The following is a 22331-nucleotide window of genomic DNA, read 5'->3' as shown; positions in this document are numbered from 1 at the left end:
AATTCGTTCCTAAGTCTGACAGCGAATTTATTGAGGCATTGAAATTTGTAGTGATACCGGTCTCGAGCCTCTACATGCCAGTGGCGTAGACAACTTCTCTATTTCAGACGCTCTACGGAATAATTGCGCAAGATATGCCGACCTTCTGTGAAAGCATGTGGCTGCATGCTATACTGCTCCTAGACTTCTTCTATTGATGGCAGTAACCTAATGGTGAGTCATGAGATGAAACCCTAACGACCGGATTGGCGGCCTAGATTATGCCCGGACATACACAGAGACAGCGGAATGTGGCGCTGTGTATAAGCATCGATGATCTGCACATTGGAATCACTCCGCTTCCAAACTCCAAGTTCTTCTTTTTTTCAATGGCCTATTCTTCAGCGGACAAGCGGCGGGTTTTCCTTGCCTACCGTACTGTATTTATTGGCCCTCATGCTCAAATTCGAAAATCTAAAAAAGTTAAAGAGGTTATCGAGCAGCACAAAAATTCGTTTAAACCATTGATCAAGGACTTTGGGTTTGACCACGTCGCGGAAATTGTGAAGTACCTCTTGGATCAACGCGTCTTCGAGTCCGAATTGAGAGCAAAGATCGCATTCCCAGAGCTCTTCCAAACCTCCCAAGCCCGCGATATCCAACGCACAGCTTCAGAAAATGACGCCGCCCGGTCCGTAGCGGAGGCTTTGGAAGAATTAGCATCTACGGGTGAGCGTGGAGAGTATGAAAATGGTGATATTCTAGAGAGCAAGTTACCTACACTGAGATATGACAATTAAAGATGACCCTGACTATCTAAAGTAGATTTAGAGCCAGCTGCAAAGGGCTCTCCGTCTTTATATCCGTCGTATCTTCCATATAAGGCTCAGCATATAATCCTTACAACAGTCCAGCGTCAGCTCGAGGAGTGCTGTTTCGACTACGCCGTCAAATGGCTACCGTCGCTATTAGAAGAACAGAAATGGGATTGCGCTGAGGCGGTTGAATTAACAAAGTGGACAAGAATTCTGGCTAAGCGCTGCGATAAACTACCTGCTTCTGCAATAGACAACGACTCCGAGATACCTCTCGAGAAAGTCTTCTTCTCTACAAACGTGCTTCGACACACGGCCGTACATCGCCTTTCGACAACCGCCCGCGCGACATACGACATGATCCAGTCCGCTTCGCGGCTTGCACAGACTCTCGGTGATCACACAAGAGCGGCAGAGTTAGAAAACCTCCAGCTCGAGATCGGAAGCCGAATCAGAGACATGGAACTTAACAAGAACTTCTTGGAGAATAGGCTCGATGAACAGCTTCAGGTCATTTCTGAGCAGCGTGCAGAGCTCGATAGGAAGGAAAAGGAGGCTATAGCGACAATGTTACAAGATGATCAGGAGAACAAGCTGCTTATAGGGTCATTCTTAGAAGATGCGGTCAAGATTACCTTCAGACGGCTTGGCGATGGGGGGCCTGGGGCGTCGAAGAACAAGAGCATGGTTGAGAATCCCGAGAGTGCAGAAGAGTCTGGGGACACTCCCGACTACCAAGAATTTGGCGCCCGATTATCAGGTCAGGGCGTTGGTGGGGAAGCTCCCGGCCCGAACCCACCCTGATCCTATTTTTGGGGCGGCGACCTGGGTTCGGCCAACCAGGTCGCCTCGCTCGATAGCAGGGATATAGGGCGGTCTTGCCGGCGTACTAGGGAGTACACATAACCACGAGTATATAATCTTCTATCTTGCAAAACATATCGTCCCCAATTGACTCTTACTTACTATTTCACAATTCGCTACGTTTATAATCCTACCAGATCATGTTCTAGCGTGATGCCACGTAAGATACCTCCTCTTCCCGAACTTGGCGTCCCTAGATCACGCATAAGGGACATTTGGACTGTAAAAAGCTAACACGGCACCTTTGGAGCAGTCACTATATGATCGAGGCGTCTAGGTGCTAAGAGATATTGCGCCAAGAGTCCCCGGACCATTCGTCGGCAACAGGGAATTCTCCAACGTTCGTGTCCTATACCCTCGCTCGGCATTTCCCCACTTCTGCTGGTGACCGTCAAGACCCCCAAGAGCAATTACCGTGGCGGAACTATGGGGACACTCGAAAGTAACCTCTACCTCGGCTCTGTATCTAGCCCGAGTCCTGAACTCCTCAAGCCCTCAAGTTCAAAATGTATTACGCATCAGGTCCGGCCAGTAGACCCTTCCCTCGGATTCCTGGATATTCCCCGTGAAATCAGAGATGAAATATATGGTTTCCTGTTCCACTCGGACTCCCCGATCTATCCCAGCAACTCCCGCGCCGGTATATCCCCTTTCACCAGCCTACTCCGCACAAATAAGCAAATCTACGCTGAAGCCGTGGAGGTTCTCTACGGCTCTAACACCTTCCAGATCCGGGGGGACCCAGCTTGGAAATCGGTGGAACTCCTCAACCTTGTTGGCACCCAGACAAGAAATGACTATACCACCTTCAGAAGCCAAGTCTGCTTGGGTCGGCACCATCTCAAGCGTCTTTACATCCCGTCTCACGGCATTGGCCTAGACCGACTGAAGCATATCTTCTCACTCCTCAAGCACTTCCCAAATCTTGAATACCTCGAAGTCGTGTACCTTGGCTTATCTCCCAAGCTTGATATGGATGTCGTGAGTGTGTGTCGGCTTTTGTGGGATCGTCGGCCGCTATTCGCCAATTTCGGGGGTAACTTCGTTTTGAGAAAGCGAATCAACTACTATCAAGCCGAGGATGTTTCGTGGATGGTGAGAGAGAGACCATATACGAACTGGACGAGGATCGTTGAAGATGAAAATAGACTCCATGTCTGGAAGAATTCCGATGGGATCGAACGACTTGCGGAGGTTGTTGACGCTCCTCAAAATATCCCAGAGTAACCGAACTGTCGAGAGACTGTTCAATGGACATGACTCATTTCAATCTCTATGATGACGTTCCTTGCAAATCGATATATTTCCTTCTACTACTCAAAGTCTGGAGGCGGCGTAATGAGCCTTTACGCGCGAGGGAACCGTTTATTCTACTAATTTGATGGGTTGGAGCTCGCTGTGACTGAGCCACGGTAGCAGTACACGATGGGGCACCACGGAGAGAATTATGTGGTTTGTTTAGGAGGCGAAGACGGGGTCTGGACTTTTGGGGTGGAATGGTTCAGGCTAAGGAGCAGGTAACGAGTCAACAAGTTCTTTGGGCCTTTTTAGCTCACATTATTGTAACGGCTTCAACTGCCATTTTTAGTATCATATTAATTGTAATGGGAGATAATACGATATCCCGAACTCAGTGAGGCATCATGGCCGAGAGAGAGAGGATGGTAGGCAAGTTTCTTTCTCAGTTACCCCATCTGTTTGAAATATCGAAAACATCAAAAAGTCACATCCCAGCTACCCGATAACATCCCTTTGCATGCTTGCACGAATCTGCTTAGAATTTTGTTCGAATAGTTACAATATACCGGGTGCAATTATTCCAGCAAGCTCCCACTCATCCGGAATACGAGCCTTAAATCTCCCCACAAGCACATCAACATTTCTCCAACACAACTCTACGCCATCAATTTCAACAAACGATCGACCCCCGGTATCAATCCAAAACTCCATTTGTGATTCACTTTGAGGCTGGCAACACAAACTCAATATATCCATAGACGACGTCGTTGGGCAGCCATATGCAGGCATTAAAGGATACGGGCAACCGGGGTTTTGGGGCCCGTTGAAATTGCAGAATGTCCATATCAACAGCGCGCTAGTGGAGAGCGCTACGTAGGATATTGGATCCAGGGCTCCACTCCGCATATCCCAAATAGGAGTAAGACTTTGGTGTAACAGAAGAATGTGGACGGCGTGGGATAAAGTTCTTCTCGCAGCGGCGGTGGTGGTCCAATATCTCGCCGAGTCTATCCGCAGCTCCTGGGCTCTCTGGTGATGTTCTGATAGCGCTGGCGGATTGGCGGTAGCTCGATCCTTTGCTACTCGGCTAAGTGTACGTACGTCTGAGTAGAGATGAAGATTGAGGAGATGAAATAACATGAGCGTGTCGGAAATTAGTGCTTTCGGTCGCTGAGAAACAATCCTCTGCCATCCTGGTTTTGAGTGGTCTTCGTAGCCATAGTAATAGCGCATAGGTAGTTGTGGTTCTTCACCGAATTTCGCGCTGTCGGTGTCTTGTGAGGACATCTGATCAAGGCGGGATTTCAATTTATCAAGTCGTTGTTTCAGAGAGTCTCTTGCAGCTTCGGCAGCCTCATCCAGGTTGTGAGCCCTAGAAGTTTCCCAAAAATGTCGAATATTGCCCTGCATGGCAGATAGGCAAAGCTGTACATCCTCTACGAGTATCAAATCATCCGTAGAGCTTGATGAATGTGAAGTTGCATTTCTGATGAGACTTGACATAGATTTCTCACTCCTAAAGCGGGGTTCCATGGCCATACGACTTTCCAAGGCAAGTAGTGATTCGGCGTCCCAACCAGCGAGAGTGACGGGCACCGTAAAATGCAGTTCTTCGAGCATAAGTACAGTTGGCTGGTCGCGGATTATGCTTAGATAGTTGTCGATTCTGAAAAGATATGCGGCCACCCTGGGATTTATTAGCAGATATATACCAGCGCAAGATGTCTTGAATGTTATTTACCGCTGTCGTTCTCCTTGAAGAGATAAATGAAGTGGCAAAAAGTACCCCGGTCTGTCATCTGCCATTATCGTCTCAACTTTGAAGAAGCCAACTTCCCGAAGAACGGCGACAAGTATGGTACGAAGTATGACAGCTTTGAACACCAGCCTCTCCTCCTATGAGTTCGTTAAATCAACGCTCTTAGGATGCTTAAGAGTTCACAATGCCTAGGTTGAATAAGTGACTTAGATGCTTTTGAAATGTTATTGGATGCGCTGTATCTAACCAGAGGGGTTGGGAATTTTAAAGACTCTGGAATCCCCGATTTATATTACTCAATAAGCAATACAATATGCGCAATATTTTACTAAATTAATATGAAATAGACAACTTACCCCGCAATATAAAGCAAAAACAATGTTCAGTATCGCAGAGACACATATGGCTCCTGGTAAACCATTTTGGAATCCATCACTTGAAGATTTCTTGTTCTGAGTGGACCACTAATTCAGCACACTTAGCACTGGTGTAACGGAAAATGCCACATACCAATGTTAAGGAAATATAAGAAATTAAATAATTATGTGTGGCCAAGGCATAACTTTTCGACTCTTGACTGTTGTCGATCCACGCACCCACCATGTTGATCGATAATTTTAGGACAGGATCACAGGGTCGACGGTCATATGGAGGGCGGTGAATAACAGGCCATCGGTGATGGAAATGGGTAAAGTATATGGCGTGGTACTTCTCCGTCTGCTCATCAGCGGCTCGCGGGGTCATGCTATCAACTTCTAGATCGCTCCGGGTCCCAGGAAACAAGCTCTCGGTATCGTTAGCATTGTCCTTTTGAATACTTAACGAGGACCAATCGATAAGCCTAGTAGACTGAGGACGAAGGAGCCCTGTGGTTTTTAGGGCTGCTACGGATGCTGCCAGTGAAGAATTGGATGTAGCATCCTCTGCTCGTTGCTGATGGGGCGCTTCCGATCTAGGGGGCGAATTTGGTCGCTCTAGGCATGGCTGGCTGGTCGCTGACGTCGTATCAGCGTGGACGGCTGGTAAAATGTTGATACCCGTCCTCTCATCATAACGTAGCAGTTGCATGCCATCTGGAATATTTTCCAACTCATAACTTTGAGTGGTGACATCTGCCTGTTCGTAGACGCACTCCATACTTTTCAAAATGCATTTAGAGCATGGCTGACGGCCATCACATTTGGTCTTTCCTTTACGACATGATTTGCATGCCCTCTGACTTCGTCCTGACTGACTAGACTTGAACTGATCGCCATGGCGTTGAAGATGCCGCTGCAGGCTGTCGCTGGTTGGTTATCAGCATTTTAGTGTTTTAAACTTGGTCTCGCGGAGCAACTGATCTGCAGACCAACTGGCTATCGCACCTGCGATTGAATTCCTGAAGGCATATTTGGCACGCATGCAGAGCGCCGGCGGAGGTGTGAGTTCGCTCGTGCCGCTTTAGGTGTTCTCTCCTAGCAAAAGTCTTTTCACACTCTGTAAATTTGCAAGCCCATCGAGACCTGCCTCCCACGGCTGGTGCTCCCACCATGGCACATAACAGAAGACCGCGGCCTGATCGAGAGGGATGGGATTTTTCGTTGCGCGGTGGTGTTTATCCCAATCGTCATGGTGCGTAGCAGCCTAGTAACCCAGCCTATCTCACCGCAATCTAAACTCGAGCGTTCTTCTGTGGCACATTCTGCGGCGCTCATGAATATTAATGAGTTATTGGCGGAAAATGGGGGATTGGAGTGGGAGCCGGTGGGAGCCGGTGGGAGCCCGGGGCCAGCGGTGGGCTTGTGTGGGAGCCGGAAGGCTGACAAAGTAACTTTAGTAAGACGTGTTACGAGTACTGTACATGTTTACATTCAACCGACTAGAACTCCTCAAATGTTTAGCTAAGATAGCACACGGCTTACAAAGTTACCACGCGTTTTCAAGATTTTGCAATGCGTCACGTTTTATGAAGTGCTCAGCTTGTCGGCGTGTCAGTTTGTCAGTTTGTCCGCCCGATGCCGTTGACGTCCAAGTAGACAGAGTTAAATATGCGTAGCCTCCCCATTTCAATTGTGATTTTTCTCCCATTATACTACAGTCCAATCGAGTCTTCCTCCAGTTTATAGAATCAAGTGGTCAGGAACAGCAGGTCACAGTTCTCTTTTACAATTTCGCAAATCTTTCCCAGATCTTCCAATTTCGTCTTAAGAATCAACATGACCACCATCAAGAACGTCGCGATTGTGGGGGTAAGGCCACCAAAACTCCTGTCAATTATTCCGCGTATTAACTAACAGCCATAGGCTTCGGGGAACTTGGGAAAACGAATTCTTGGCTCCCTTATCGACTACGGCAAATTCAACGTCACCGTTGTTACTCGTGAATCGTCCCAAGCCAGCTTCCCAGCTTCCGTCAAAGTCGTCCGCGCCAACTATGAATCCGTCAAATCCGTCACTTCCGCCTTTCAAGGCCAAGATGCGGTCATCTCAGCGGTTGGTGTGGCAGGGTTCCAAGGCCAAACCGTCCTTATCGATTCTGCCATCGCAGCAGGCGTGAAACGATTCCTGCCTTCCGAATTTGGCAGTGATACCTCCCTCCCAACCACTGCGGCCCTACCGGTCTTTAAGGATAAAATTGCAACGAGGAGGTACCTTGAGGATAAGGTCACAAAAACACCCGGAATGACATATACGTATATTATTAATGGTCCGTTCTTCGACTTTGGAGTCCAATCAGGGTTCCTCCTGAACTGGAAAGATGGTACGCCCAAGATCTACGATGGCGGAAATCAACTTTTCAGTGCTACAACTCTAGCGTCTGTCGGTCAAGCTGTCGTAGGCGTGTTAAGCCATTATGAGGAGACTAAGAATCGTGATGTATTTGTGCATGACGTGGTCACATCCCAGAACCGCATCTTGGAGGTAGCGAAAAAGGCCGCTCCGGAGAAGAAATGGGAGCCTATCAATGTCAACCTTGCGGAGCTGGAGAACGACACTAAGAAGGCGTTGGCAAAGGGTGATGCACCACTGTATATCCTATTCAACTACATCCTGATTTCAATTTTCGGCCAGGGATATGGTGGGCTATTTAAAGCCACTGACAACGAACTTTTAGGTGTTTCGGTGAAGGCGGAAGCTGATTTCGAGGCGACTCTGAAGCAAATATTTAGTAGTGGGAAGTAGGAAAATGAATGCATTTTCGAGGCCTTCGGAACCATAATTAATGCCTTTTGTTTTATCCTACTGCAACACATTTATCTTCCGCGGCTTATTGCCAAGCCAATCTTCAAGTTTCATCAAAGCAAAGTGGTAGACGCCCTTTCATCAGAGATCCAAGTTTATGACCAGCGCGGCTGTCAAGTAACAATCAAAAGGTTCGAGAAATTAGCTTCAACTCTATTATTGCCTATCATGGGTTATTTTTACCCTTCCTCGTATTAACGCAAATAATTTCCTTCTTTATTTATTGCTGTAAGGTTATAGCGCAGCTATTCAGCCTTATATCATTCCTTTGAATTGACACTCTGCCTTTTTCTAGGTTTCTGCCTAACAACAACAGCTAGACTAAGCACTTTTCGTTCTACAAGTCAGCAAAGTCTATGCTTCCCCACGGACTAGCCAATCTAAACAACCATCGATGCCTCAGATTTCTTTTAAGGACCCGGATATAATGCTGTTATGATCAAAAATCAAACAACAAAAAGTAAAAATATGATTGTCCTGCCCAAGGAACAGGCAGAAAACAGGAAAGGACGTATGACCTTATTTATTCTGCGAAAATAAAACCTGCATCAACTCTCCTAGCGCAACGAAACTATACTGAAAGATAACCTCAAGGAGAACTTCATCATCGCAAGTTTTTAACAAAACTTTGAGAGGTTTCCAGATGCCTTTAGTGATTCAGAATATCGCATCTCTCCTGAGATATCTCTGTAGCTGTGGAAACCCCGAAGGGCTACCCAACGAGGTCCACATGGATGCTTCCAATACACAAGTTGTAGATACAAATTCTTCTACAAACCAAGTGGCTAACTTTAGACTCAACGAGGCAGCCATTGGTTATCCTATGAGAGACGAAGGGACAAATATCCTACCAAATCAACAGCGCCAGATGCGTTTTGAACAGTCCCCATCTCCCTCAGCCCCTCAGCCACAATCTTCGCAACCTACCTGCAATGAAATAACTGCATCGCCGTTGCCACCAGACGTTCGCAACCTCATACCAGGCAATAACGGCAGCCGCGGTAGCCACTTTGTGGAGGAGTTTTCGGTATCGCGGCCAGAAGACGAGTGGTACGGCCAACGTATTACCGCTCACGGTGACAACACCAACTCAACTACTAAATGTAAGGCGGCCCCATCTATGGTCGTCGTATCAGGAACAACAGAGGAGGCCCCGATCCAGGGCGGCCGGGACCCTGATTCACCAGTCCGGGGCCGTACTTTGACAAGAGAACCTTGATAAAGTCTGGAGTGTAACCTATTCACCTCCGTGCTCTGAGAGTATGAAATTGTAAAGACATTCGCCATCGACTTTTTAACATCCTATTACCGAGTAGACAAGAATGAAGGACGCAAATTTTCCTTAATGAAGGTGTCAATAATTTATTGATTTGTGTTATCTTAGTTCTACGATATCCCCCTCACTGCTCGACTGCCTTCCTTTTCTGGCCTTTCTCCGTCTTCCTGCTAGAAAATACACACCGGGTGGATCCCCTGTATCCGTTCGCTGCCCCTGGGTTCCCACTCGATTCTAGTTTTCTAGTTTTGAATAGATGAGCTCACAACCAACATGACACTTCCGGAGATTGGGCTTGTGCAATGGCTTGTTCTGATTCATCGCTCTTCCGATATCGCAATTTTAATAGCCCGTCTTTAGTTGCACCTTTGATTTGGCCCGTTATGATTTATCCAGCAACTCGATCCACATGTTGCTCTTGACAATAGATATATCTTAAAGCTCATTCCCGATCACATTTAGTGCATATTGTAGATTGACTGAAAAAAGTAGAACGACAATAAGGGATTGGAATCGGACAGTGAAAATAAGGGGGGTTGGTCACGTGATGCTAATGCAACCTACAAGCAGCACAATGATTAGAATGCTTGTTCTTTCCCCTTTATTGTCATAATCTATGTTCTTCCTTGTTATTAATATAATATACCGACATGCCTTTATTATTCTTTCTCTTCTTATTTTATAATACACTAAAACAAAGGAAAAAGTACAAAGAGTAACAAATAAAAAGATGGCTTAACCTGTGGTCGTTAAAATAAAATAAAAACAGTATTCGTAGGAAAATGCTATTATGCACTTGTATCCATCTTCTATACCGAAAGGAAATCAGTTCGAAAGCAAACCAGCTCAACGATCAACACCACCTCTACCACGTCCACGTCCACCATCACAAATACTCAAAGCTTCAACTCGGGTAGAAACCATTTCCTTCGCTATGGCAACTATATCTCTTGCTCGAGTCAATGAGTTTTTCAAATGGGTCCACCTTAGAACCCCCGTGGAACAATTGAGTTCTTATATCCCTCCTGGGATTCACATCCTCCTCGATGGTCATATATTCTACTGGTTGTACGACCCAAGTGACTTAACCATACATATCCTGTTCAATGCTAACTCTAAGATAACACTCTACTGGCCAGTTCAGCCCTCGACACGAGTAGTATCCCTCACTCCTGAGGGTGAAGGCCGTGTATTTATCGGTAACGACAGCGCAAGCATGAGATGTATCGATGGTGTGAAGGTAGCCGTTGGTGAGGCGATGGTTATGTTTACGGCGGTTAAAGGCATGGCTTATATGGACTACGGAAATATCCCGGCGGGCCTAGTTGGACCACTGAGTGACATTGCACCTAGTACTGGATCCCAGAATCCCTCAGCAGATGCCGGGCCTACTGGTATTGATGTGATTCGGCCGCATTTAGTCTCTGAACCAGGAAGCCTGATGCTCATGCCTATGACCAAGAGCAGAAAGTACCGCCCTGATCTGCAGTAACTCGAAGAAGGGGGAGTAAAAGGGTTATAATTTTACTAGCCTGTTTGGGCATAAAAGAAGAGAGAGATGACTAGGCCGAGGAGAATATAGACAGCAGTGACATAGTGTGATCCAAGTACACCATTATAGAAAGTTGTTCGTCGTTTTAGTTGCTAGTATTGTATTCATAATTGAATACATTTTTTATTAAAAACAAAGTGTAATAACTGGAGCATAAGTCGACTGTGAAATGACGAGGCTCCCCTGTCAAAGAAAAGGAGAGAGATCCATTCCCCCACTGGATCCTGCCGGGTGTTGAGAAAGTACGCTGGCCAATAGTTAGGGGCTGAGAACTGTAGCAGTAGAACATGTCAAGGTTGTTCGAAGAGATGAGGCTGCCGCGCGGCATTGCGCAGCAATCAAAGAATGCAAAGCAATCATCGACAGTAGCACTGAGGCTGTTGGCGAAAGAAATATAACAGCTGTTACAAGCACAGTTCAAAAGGAGGCTCACACTGGCAACTGCCCAAAACTATGTCGCTCTGTACGGAAAAAGGCATATAGCTGACCTACAAGCCGCTGTGGAGAATAGATTGTAAAAGATAGAGATTTACCCCCGATATCTGAAACACTTGCTAACAGAAATTGACAGGCTTAGTAGCTATATTAAGGCCGGCTAGAACACCGTTAAGCCCAGGAGTGATGGGCCACAGTTCGGACGTAAAGCCAATGCCAGGATAAGCACTAGGTACGCTCTGCCAAAACCTCATTCATAGGTACATACCTCGTCAAGAAACAACCATCGTTGTATTCCTAACATAGGTATGTTACTGATCTGAGGGGTCAAAATAACTGCGATGCGAAACGCAAAATGCACCCCATATTCCCAATCACATACAAGCAATCGAGACGATTCCAAATCGCTACGCGCCCACCAGTAAAATCGAAACTCCTTGGAATCTCCCAGGCCGATAAACCACCGAACTCGACTTGGCCTCCAAGGCGTTATAAATGAACAGGAATCAGCGAAACTTGTAACGTCCCGTGACGATGGATAAAATGGGAGATTATCACCAGGGACCTCGGTTGAGTTCTGAGACAAATATGTTTCCTCGCTATCTTCCACTCCCTTCTTCCGAAGATACTACATCGATCACAAATTTCAACTGTCGCAGAAGTCCCAAATGAAGAGATACCGCGTGTCGCAGCGCCACGGCAAGTAAAGGTCCCGAAAGAAACAAGTGATATCTTAGGATGGACGCGCCGGCGTTCCGTGTGACTGCGGACCAGTCTCGCAGGGAAATGTGAGCTATCGAGATAGCCACGAGCAAGAATGCCATAGTGCGGGCGCAGGGCGATTTTAGAACCACATTCAAGAATCCAATGAGTATCTCATGTACGGGGTATTGAGAGTATTATTTCCCAGCCTCCTCCATTCAGTTTATACTCCTTTGGCTTCTACACTGCATTGCCAATTCCAATACCCAGCCTCCAGTGAGGCATGCTAAGTGAAACTTTCTTTTGGTGCGGCCTGGAGCGCTCGAGTAGTCGGCTCCAGGCCTCAACTTTGACTTCAATTACTGGGAGGACGTTTTTGCATCGTAACGCCTGGCTTTCTTTATATCAAAAACGAAGCCACGTATTGCCCTGGTGGTGTATACTGGAGCGGCGGCAGCGGGTTTATTGATGTTTACCTATTTCGCACCGTTGGCGTTTGGGATCTAACAGGCAGAAGAGAGTCCTGAGACGAGAAACCGAACGACATCAAGATAGCACGTCGCCACAGAACTCTTTCCTCTCGTCGCTCTCTACTTCTTAATCTTCCATTCATTTTTCGCGATGGGGGTTGAGCGCATTCCGGATCTGCAGCAGGCAATGCCCCCGAAAAGAATGAAGCCTTCGCGCACGACGAGAATCTTAAAGCCTAGCATAGTGTTGATATCCGTGGTGGTGCTGGTAGCGACTTCAACCACTGGGATATATATCGCGGCTTCGACTTTCTCATCGAGCCCGCACGGAATGACTGTGATGGTTGCTCAAGGAATGATCTTAGGAGCTGTGAGACTACTCCAGGTTTGAAACTCTTCAGCTGCTAACCTAATCGTGGATAGGCTATATTATCGATGTCATATGTCGTCTTCCATATTTTTGCGATGATGGATAACGACCCTGTTGGGATTGTTCGACCACCTGTATTGAGGCTTCATGCGGCCTGCTTCATCGTGGCCAGACTTGCGCTAGTCATGTGGATAATCGCTATGATTGCGTCCATTGTTGAGGTCTCGAGACAAAATATTTGCATGAGTGGAGGGCGAGATTGCAAGGTGGCGGTGGTTAATGTGACGATTTCAAATTTGGCTTGGTGAGTACCTAGGCCCTTGAAAACATACCTCATACCGATATGCTAATATCTATAGTTTTGCAACGGGCACCGTCTTGACTGCCCTTGAGGCTTGCAAGTATCCATTCCAGGCGCCCAAAATGTTACACATCGCCCAAAAGCTCACCCGCAGAGTCAGCCCGTCGGGTGAAGATCTGTTGGACCGCAGCGTATCTTGCGCATCATCATTCGAAAGGGACAGCCCATCTGAAGGCGAGAACCGAAGGGGAGTCGAGCCCAGAAAGAGCAAACAAAAGCCATTACCAAACCTTCCACCTCTTCCAGTGGACGAACACCCGGAGCGCCAATTCGCGCCAGTTATGCCCACGACGCAAAGAATAAAATCTCGAGGTTGGGGTGACGATAGGAGGCATCCAGGTGCAAGACCCGAGAGAAAAAGGATGACAAAGTCAGATTCAGCAGTCTCAGGTTTCTCGCGGTCCTCATCCGGGTACATCAGTTCGGATCACAGCTCCGACACCTCTCTATCAAGGAGGCAAAAACGCCCAAGGATCATAACTCCAAGCAGTAGTATCAGCAACCTGACCAAGAGATCGCCCTTATCAACCATGCGGTATGCCAATTGACTCAATTCCGTTCTTGTACTTACTGACTCTCTGGCAGGTCAGCCGAATTTCCTGACATCATGGTGCGTCCGCAATTGAGATACTGCCCACCGACTATTCTTGCTCCACACGAATGGAACCTGCCACGGCCAGGCTCGATGACTAACATAATTCTAATGGGGGACGGCCGTTACTCGCAGCGGAGATCATCAGTATCAATGCCGCCACAGTATGTCCTGAGGAGGCCAAGTATGACACTGCCTCCTCTGGGTCACCAGGGAGGAAGAGTGCCACCAATAGTTAGGAGAAGAACGGCGGATGTCAAGCGTTCGAGGTCGAACGCTTACCGGCCCAGCTTTGACTACGAGAAGAGCCTGGAAGAACATGCGAAGATGATCGAAGCAGTGTCGATAGTGAGAAGTGTAAGTGGTAGCAGCGACCATATACCCCGGCCGCCCCCCAAAGATCCGGTCAAGAGGATTGCAAAACTCCAAGCACCGCAACGAATCGATTCAAGGGCTAGGTATCGAGAGCAACGCCCCATTATACGTTCGCAGACGACGGTGGGACCGAGAGAGGTTATATCTCGACTACATATGAGCCGCCCATATACCGCGAAGCCGGAGACTGAAGCTACTTCAAACGTCATGCCTCTGAGACGGCTTAGCTTAGGCGACATCTCGTCGGGGTTAGGGGAGCTGTTCGATGTATAATTAGACTAGACGGAGCCGGGAGTATCGGCTCGACAGTGTAGAAACATCATAATATTGGACTTAGCTTTAGATATTAATACAGAAAATTTCGTCCACCTAGAAGGTCGCTTGAGCCTCAACGCTGTCTACAACCCGCATGAGCCCATATGGGACCAAGTGGCCACGAGGTACGACGATGAAGCGGAAGGCCTGGATTCACCTCACTTGAAGTGCATGGTTGTAACGCGTAGGAAGCAGGTGGCAGTTATTGTATGGCTCGTCTCTAATGACGAGGAGAAAGCTGTCAGATGACGGTGTTATGCTGCCAAGGCCAGCCATCGGGACTTTTGGAGATGGAGCAGGCTGCTTCATATCGAAGCTATACAGCTTCGATCTACACAGTAAAGAGGTAGCACGGAGTAGATGTCTATGGACAGCTAGCTTCTGAGGAACAAGTTCCAATGTAATGTGACGTAATGTATGCAGAGACGCGCACCGGTGATGCACCTGGCACCAAGATGCCTTTGGCACAGCCTATAGCGTATATGCGTAGGTATAGAACAGCGCGGGTGTCGCGTTTGGCGCCTTCTTTTCGGTCGTCGACGCACGGAATGACAGAGCAGGGCATGCAAACCAATAGGGCATGTCGAGGGAATCGCCGGGGCGGTGGGAATAGAGTGCGGATGTCGGATGAATGGAAGAGGGTTGTGTTGTGGTATTCTACTCGTCCTACTCTCCTGCGTACACACCATCATCAAAATCCAGAGGCAGCAGCAGCAGGGAGGGAGTCCGAGGAGTTCCAGTGTCATTTCCGCTGACTAATAACAGCAGCTGCCCCTCTTTTCCACATGACAGAACCGCCACACTGTCACCATCCCCATCACCGTCATCGTCACCACCACCACCACCACCACCACATCTCGAACCCAAATCAGCTGCCATTACGCTCACCCTCGTATCCCTTTCTGCCACAAAATCCCGTGCGAATTCTCAGCTGCACGAGTTGCCTATCAAGTCCGAACCCGATCCCCGAATCATACGAGTACCTATGTAAAACCGGGAACTAGCAACTCGCGCAACATTCTCCAGAACAAACTCCGTCTCGCCTGTCAAACAGCGCCCAGTCTTCAAGCCTTTGAAGCTCTCAATAACCGGCCCCGGAAAGCAGCAACAAGGAAACCAACAACACACTCACGATATCTTACACCATAAATGATCTACGAGACCTGACAGCATAAATATACTTCGCTCTGCACATACGACACAGTCATCTCTAACGAGGGCGACCGACAAGATGCAGGCAGAAGTTCCGACTCAGAGACACTCCCCTCCTAGCCCGGGGACCACAAGGAGACCGAAAGGTATGCAGTACATCACTTGCGACTTTGCGCTTCGGTCACGTTGTATGGCTAACATGGACTTTAGGAATACTGAAGAATTCCTATCACCGTTCTCCAACCCGCCAAGCCGCCGTCAGCATCTCACCTCCCGCGGTGTCTCCAGTCGCTGCGCAACGTCCTGATGCCAACCGCGAGCTCTCAGACCAAGACATAACCCTCCAAAACACCCTCCAAAATGCCGGCCACCGTCGGTCCTCTTCTGCCGCCCGGCCAACTTCAACATCACGCAGGCAGTCCAGTCAATCGTCTGTGTCTCGTGATGGCGATGACAGTAACATGCGGCTGACGTGGGACGAGGCCAACCTGTATCTCACAGAACAAGAGAAGAGTGCCACCATGAAGATTGATGAGCCTAAGACCCCGTACGCAAGGCACTACGACCCCGCAGAAGATGAAGACGAGATACGGCAACTAGATGCGCAGGATATCATTGTGGACGAGCTAGATAGGAAGAGCCCTGGCAAGAGCGTGCGCGCTCGAGAGGAGGAGATTCCCGGCTTAAGCCTCGGTGAGCCTGAGGAGGCCATCCCCGAATCCGAACTCGATGAGTCCGAGCGGCAGAGACGCAAGGAGAAAGCTGTTCATGTTGCCGGCGAGGAGCATGTGGGGCTAAGCTCCGAGGAGATGGAGAAACATCGCAAGTTCGAAGAGATGCGCAAGAAGCATTATGAGATGAAGAACGTGGCCAATCTCTTGGGCCACCCGGAGGCACTTCCAGTGGATGATGACGGGGATGAGGATATGAATGGAACCGCACGATAGACAAATGAGGTCTTAGCCTCATCGGATGGAGTTGATGCACATAGGAGTTGGTTTTTGGTTAGCTTTCTTCTCGTTGCCTAGGGAGGGTACAATCGCCCATGTGCTTGTGTTCCCTCCTCTATACCCCCATCCCTTGGCTTTCTGCATACCCAATCTGCAGGCTGCTTTGACCCTTGTATTAAGAACTGTGCTTTGCTTTTGTTAACATTGCCTTGGAGCTGCTCAGATATGCACCACTTAGCTACAAACTCTATTCAATACATCATTATACACATATCAATCATCACATTATATATCTAGATACGTTCTTCAAGTCGCACCTCGCTCGTTTTGTGAATGCAAATAAAGCGGGTTGAACCAGATTCACAAAAGAACGGTGGTGATTCAAACTTCCGGCATATTTAACTAAGAAATAATCGGTAGCTATTGCCTAACGGACATATCCAAAGGCGGTCTATATTCCTACCTGATCTTCCGTAAACGAGCTATTACCCCTTTATTCTAGTGGCAACCAATTCACAACCTCCCCAAGCTCTCCAGGCTCCCTACCCTGAAATCCACCATTGCGCATATACTCATAAGGCTGGAGCCCTCGTGTATTCCGCTTAGAATACGCAAATCCCCCCTTAACCCCAGTCAACATATTTACTCGCAGAGCCCAAAAGTGACATACCCCAAAAGTTCACCTTCAACCACCAACGCTCACTAAAGGTGAATGTCGCAGCACACTACTACCACAACCACAGCCACATCGAAAATTAAAATCACATCTCGCTTCCCGTTCCTTCTTCCCTTTCCTTCTTCAGAGACAACTCTTAATTTCCTTCCTTTCTATCCCAGCACGCAACCAGCAACCAAAAAAGCGCAACAACGCATCACCCCTGACGAGGTAATATCAAGAGGATAAAGATATCACGAGAGCAAGAGATTGAAGACATGATGGCTATCCATAAGTTTCATGGTGAGATCTATTTGACCTCTTCCTCTTTTAATGACAGGCATGAATCTGAGGCTCACGTTGTTTTCTTAGGGATGAAATCCAACGATGCCGATATGGCTATCAGAACCAAACTCGGGGCTGCGCTTTTGAATTGTAAGATCCATCACTCACCTCCTGTACTCACTTTTCGGGTTATGGATGATGGGAATTGCAGCTGATTTCGCACGTAGCTCCAAGTGACACAATGGCGATGGCATCCAGTGATGCTGAGAAAGTCAGCGCCAAACTTGATGCAGGATTGCGGCATCAATGCGAGCTCGCCCAGATCAAGAAGGAGAAGAAATTGGAGAAGAAACGCAAGCGCCATTCTGGCTTGCATTCTGTTGATCTCAATGGTGTTGATGATGAGGATCTGAGGATCAAGAAGATCAAAACCAAGAAAGAGCGCAAGGACGAGACCAGTGTTGTGAAGAAAGACGAGAAGAAAGCTGAGATGGAGCCACCAAAGACTCCAACTAAGAAACACAAGAAGAAGAAAAGTAAGGATGACAGAGAGGATGCTCGCAGGTCACCCGCCACTTTGAAGCTACTGAAGAAGCTTGAGGATTGGTATGATTCCAGCTCGGATGAGGAGGATGAGGAGATGATCGTCGCCGACCAGAAGGCCGTTGGCAGTGATGGTTCGAAGAACCCGTATGAATACAGCTCCGGTGAAGAGGCAGATATGGACGACGAGAATGAGGAGTATATCAAGAACAGCTTCATCACCTCAGACAGCCAGATCAGACAGGTGGTTAAGAGCGAGGAGCTGATGCGGACTATCCTTTACCCCAAGGTCACGGCTCAAGCGCTAGAGAAGTCAAACTCCATGACTGAGGCAAGATTGTCGACCAGCAAGGGCGAACTTCTGCGTACTATTCTTCATCCAAAGGTTGCAGTTCAAGGTTCAGAGAAGGTCACGCATGGGCATAAGCTCTTCAATGATTTGGACGACGTCTTCACTTCGACCCCAACCATCAAGCCGCAAGGATGCTCCATCAATCCCGAGGGCTCACTAGCCAAAGCTTCTCGTGCCAGAAGAGTGTCACTCTCACGCGACCCCGAAGATTATTCACATCCAATTCGCCAGCGAAAGGCCGGGGAGGTGGTTGAGAATTGGGAGGAGAACCCAGGAACTGTTCGAGGGATGGTTCAAGGGCATGATGATACTGAAATGGAAGAAAGTGAGTGCTTGTCTTTTCATTTCCCCTCCTTTTCCCCTCCGTTTCCCGCTTGATTAAGTCCCTTGATTCCGTTTGTATAGGGCACCAAGACCAATTACTGACTGCCACATAGACATCGCATTCTCGGAGCACTACATCACCACCAAATCCAACCAAAGCATCCAGATCGGGCAGAGCACTTACAGCGTCGTCAAGATCTCCCCCGGGGCTGGTTGCTCATTGACCATCGAAGAGGGATTCAAATTCTGTTTTAAATTCTGTACCGTAGCCAGGGGCGGACCTGTGCTTGTTTGTCTTGGCCCGAAAGGAAAGGAGACCAGATTGAAGTGCCAAGAGGGTGGTATGTGGAGAGTTAGAAGCGGGGATATTTGTGAGGTTGTGAACGAGAGTGATAGGGAAGTTGTGATTTTTACGTTTGTCAGTGGGGAGCACGAGGATTGAGAGGCATTACAGCAGCTGGTGAGGATTATATTTGCTTGGTTCTGTGTTTCGAAGAGTTTCAGGTATTGATTTGAAGGGGATCGATGGCAAGGTTGAGCAAGCCGATGGATGGGAAACGAGTAACTTGTTAGTCCCTAAATGGGACTTCGAGGAGGTTGCTGTTCGCCAATGCAGTTATCGAGGGATGGAACGCGGCCTTGATTCCGGAGAGATTTCCTATTTGTATGTTTGCATGCTCTTATGAGGATAGCCCGTAGCGTCAAGATCAAGAGACTGATACTTTGTAATTCCTACTGGCTCGTAACTTTGCAGCTTGAAAGAGATGTTATGAATGTATGTATTCCGAGATTGCTCAAAGCCCTCCCAGGGGGAAGGTCTCGGAAGCCATAAGGTGGGCAGATAAATATAACACTGCATATCACTAAAAGAAGTGGCACCGGTTATCAGCTTGATATGTAGGTAGGGTATATTATGACGATGCCTCGTGATTTGGTGGAGTTCATTGAGAGTAAGGAGAGTTCCCCCTTAACAGTGCCACAGGCTGCGATCACTACACGTACCGGCTGACTCAGCGAGTCGCTATCGGTGTCGCTGCGTAGAACCTGAAATTGCGGGGAGGCTGGGAAATCAATGCACTGTTTGCTCTGTTTGCGCCCCAATCAAACACCGAAAATTTGCGGCGGCAACCTCGCTGACTCAGAGCTCGCTTAGCGTCGCGCCTCTGGTATAAATTGCCAGCTTCCCCCTTCTCAAAATCCCTTTCTTTTCTCCTTATCCTAGTGCATGGGTTTTACGCATAACAGTGAGGATTCGTCCGAGTTTGCGTTTTTGCTAGTTGAAAACTATACCATGACCGCTCCTGTTGGATCAAGATCCGGCAGGGAATCTTTGGAAACCAAACTCTTCTCATGAGAGAATCGCTTTTCATTGCGTACGATTCTTGATGGATCGTCGTGAAGAAGAGGCTAGCAAAGGCGAAGTTGCCATGGTATTTACCTGCCTGGACTTGGATTGTTATCAGGAGCCACGGGCGTAGCCATAGCTGTAGTTTAAATAAGACTTGCGCTATCATGAACTCTATTTACTTTCGGGGAAGGGCGAGTTGATTTGGCTCATGTGAAGATACGTCAGTCCTTGGGTCTGCATTCTGTGCAACCTGGAAGCCCCCCAGTGTCGACCTTGGCTGCTGAACTACAGCCACCACCACATCATCATTACTCCACAACCATGGCAAGAACAGCTCTCGTCACCGGCGCAACAGGTCTGCTGGGCAGACAGGTAATGAAGGCCTTTGAGCGTGGTGGATGGGTCGTCAAGGGCACAGGTCTGACCCGCGCAAAGCCGCCCGCCATTTTGAAGCTTGACTTGGAATCCGAAACAGACGTAGCTAAAGTCCTCCGTGAAGTCAAGTATGTCCCAATATGTCCTCGCAGCGCGATACAGCACTAACCTGCAGGAGGATATGAAGACCATCAGTCGTTGTCCACTGTAAGCCTTGACTGCGAGTCTATCGGATCAAATTGCGCACAGGAAGCTGACCGTGTACAGGCGCCGCAAATCGCTTCCCAGACAAGTGCGACAAAGACCCCGAAGGCACACGCGCTCTGAACGTTGCAGCCTCCGCTTCCCTAGCTAGGCTCTGCTCATCCCAAGATATCCTTCTCATCTACATATCAACCGACTACGTATTCCCTGGTACCGAAGGCGAGGCTCCATATGAGGTGACCGACACGCCTCACCCGCCAAATCTATACGGCGAGACGAAGTATGAGGGCGAAAGGGCCGTGTTGGGGACGTATGGCCATGCAGGGAGGAGCTCTGGTTGGGCCGTCGTATTGAGAGTTCCGGTCCTCTATGGCGAGGCGGAGACCCCCGAGGAGAGCGCCGTCAATGTGCTAATGAACAGCGTCTGGAAGGCACAGGAGAAGGATGCCGAGGTTGCGATGGATCACTGGGCTATTCGGTATCCCACGAATACTGAGGATGTTGGTCGAGTCTGCCTGGGTACTGTACCTTCTTCGAGTGCTGATTACTAGTTGTGGCTAACACCGTGCTAGATATCGCTGTGAAGTACCTAGAAACAGCAGATAAATACTCCCTCCCACGAATCCTTCAATTCTCCTCCGAAGACAGACTTACGAAATATGAAATCTGCGAAATCTTCGCTGAGATTATGGGACTGCCACTTGATGGTATGAAACCCAATACACAAGGAAACGACCCGAATGCGAGTGTCAAAAGGCCATATGATTGCCACCTATCGACCTTGGTGCTGAAAGAGCTCGATATCAATGTTGCTACTATGAATTTTAAGGACTGGTGGAGGCGTGAGATGAGGGCATATAGGAAGTAGAGATCGTCCTCCGGGCTTGACATACTGGAGTGCTTTATGGTACAGAAATCGCCCTGTTGATATTGATTATTGGAGGGCCGTTTTGCCATTGGCTACTCTTAAAATGAAAAGGCTTGAAAGCCGAAAAGGGAACATTACAACGCAGATCAGCCCTATCCAACATCACTCTTTCTTCAGCAAGATATTCAGGAGGTCTCATTGCTAGCAATAAGGTTGTGAGAATAGATTGCACCACATCCCTTGGACTCTATATAACGTATGAACGTAGAAATTTCTATAGACATGCTGTATAAGTCACATACGGCTACCAATGCTCGTTGCTTGGAGTTTTAAAAGTATGCAGAATATCGCGTTGCACTTGTACAGAGTAGAGCCATTCAGATGCCCAGCCAATTATGCCAGCCACTAGCCAGCGCCACCATGGCGCTATTCACACAGCAACAAACCGATTACTCCGTACAGCTGCGACTACACGCCAAAACCTTGCCACCGGCAAGGAACAAGGGAACCTGCAGGTTGAATTGTCGTTGGTATTATTGCCCAGGATTGGCTATTAAATACGGGTAATCTGATGCAGGATCCCGGGGGCGTTCGCACGAGACGTTGAAGTGGTGGGAGTAGATCGAGGCCCAAAGTAAAGCTCTTCCTCCCCCTTTGTTTTCTGTGGAATCAATATATCGACTAGAGCAACAGACAAGCGACTGGATGAGTTGGTGCTCAGCACAGAGCACAAGAGCACAAGAGCACAGGAACATCTCACAAGACGCAGCCCTACCTAGGTACAAGCCTCAGCCTCAGCCTCACGTGCCAGGGACCCAAGCTGCCATCTGTGTGTGCCTGACACGCTAGGCGCGCGGAAATTATTGACGGGCGCAAGCCAATCTGTCTCAATAGGTAATCTCGTTGTTAATTGTTATTAGCGGCGTGGTGAATAGGAGCCAAGATCTTGA

At 48.2% G+C, this 22331-nt stretch overlaps 9 protein-coding genes across 9 annotated transcripts; 8 read left to right on the top strand and 1 right to left on the bottom strand.

Moving 5' to 3' along the window:
• Positions 1–368: 368 nt before the first annotated feature.
• Positions 369–2885, top strand: BP5553_00932 (uncharacterized protein; the record flags this gene model as incomplete). The annotated part of the gene is made up of 3 exons (XM_032009555.1): positions 369–732; positions 805–1554; positions 1936–2885. 3 exons carry the CDS (start codon positions 369–371, stop codon positions 2883–2885), a joined length of 2064 nt encoding a protein of 687 aa, XP_031873609.1.
• A 567-nt stretch (positions 2886–3452) lies between these two features.
• On the bottom strand, positions 3453–6044 carry BP5553_00931 (uncharacterized protein; the record flags this gene model as incomplete). The annotated part of the gene is made up of 6 exons (XM_032009554.1): positions 3453–4584; positions 4639–4793; positions 5013–5120; positions 5167–5794; positions 5892–5941; positions 6021–6044. 6 exons carry the CDS (start codon positions 6042–6044, stop codon positions 3453–3455), a joined length of 2097 nt encoding a protein of 698 aa, XP_031873608.1.
• An 807-nt stretch (positions 6045–6851) lies between these two features.
• Positions 6852–7817, top strand: BP5553_00930 (Isoflavone reductase family protein-like protein CipA; the record flags this gene model as incomplete). The annotated part of the gene is made up of 2 exons (XM_032009553.1): positions 6852–6884; positions 6939–7817. 2 exons carry the CDS (start codon positions 6852–6854, stop codon positions 7815–7817), a joined length of 912 nt encoding a protein of 303 aa, XP_031873607.1.
• Positions 7818–8520: 703 nt separating this feature from the next.
• BP5553_00929 (uncharacterized protein) lies at positions 8521–9096 on the top strand (the record flags this gene model as incomplete). Its single annotated transcript, XM_032009552.1, has 1 exon — positions 8521–9096. The coding sequence occupies one exon, from the start codon at positions 8521–8523 to the stop codon at positions 9094–9096; it is 576 nt and encodes a 191-aa protein (XP_031873606.1).
• Positions 9097–10087: 991 nt separating this feature from the next.
• Positions 10088–10645, top strand: BP5553_00928 (uncharacterized protein; the record flags this gene model as incomplete). Its single annotated transcript, XM_032009551.1, has 1 exon — positions 10088–10645. The coding sequence occupies one exon, from the start codon at positions 10088–10090 to the stop codon at positions 10643–10645; it is 558 nt and encodes a 185-aa protein (XP_031873605.1).
• A 1818-nt stretch (positions 10646–12463) lies between these two features.
• Positions 12464–14283, top strand: BP5553_00927 (uncharacterized protein; the record flags this gene model as incomplete). Its single annotated transcript, XM_032009550.1, has 4 exons — positions 12464–12682; positions 12736–12986; positions 13042–13578; positions 13629–14283. The coding sequence occupies 4 exons, from the start codon at positions 12464–12466 to the stop codon at positions 14281–14283; spliced, it is 1662 nt and encodes a 553-aa protein (XP_031873604.1).
• Positions 14284–15556: 1273 nt separating this feature from the next.
• BP5553_00926 (Uncharacterized protein) lies at positions 15557–16424 on the top strand (the record flags this gene model as incomplete). The annotated part of the gene is made up of 2 exons (XM_032009549.1): positions 15557–15623; positions 15688–16424. 2 exons carry the CDS (start codon positions 15557–15559, stop codon positions 16422–16424), a joined length of 804 nt encoding a protein of 267 aa, XP_031873603.1.
• A 1032-nt stretch (positions 16425–17456) lies between these two features.
• Positions 17457–19028, top strand: BP5553_00925 (uncharacterized protein; the record flags this gene model as incomplete). The annotated part of the gene is made up of 3 exons (XM_032009548.1): positions 17457–17517; positions 17595–18587; positions 18700–19028. 3 exons carry the CDS (start codon positions 17457–17459, stop codon positions 19026–19028), a joined length of 1383 nt encoding a protein of 460 aa, XP_031873602.1.
• Positions 19029–20255: 1227 nt separating this feature from the next.
• Positions 20256–21381, top strand: BP5553_00924 (putative Methionine adenosyltransferase 2 subunit beta; the record flags this gene model as incomplete). The annotated part of the gene is made up of 4 exons (XM_032009547.1): positions 20256–20437; positions 20497–20516; positions 20577–21032; positions 21086–21381. The coding sequence occupies 4 exons, from the start codon at positions 20256–20258 to the stop codon at positions 21379–21381; spliced, it is 954 nt and encodes a 317-aa protein (XP_031873601.1).
• Between the last annotated feature and the right edge of the window lie 950 nt (positions 21382–22331).

This window comes from Venustampulla echinocandica (assembly GCF_003357145.1).
Source record: "Venustampulla echinocandica strain BP 5553 chromosome Unknown scaffold_0, whole genome shotgun sequence".
Classification (NCBI taxonomy): Eukaryota; Fungi; Ascomycota; class Leotiomycetes; order Helotiales; family Pleuroascaceae; genus Venustampulla; species Venustampulla echinocandica.
This window is presented reverse-complemented; position numbering and strand designations above follow the sequence as displayed.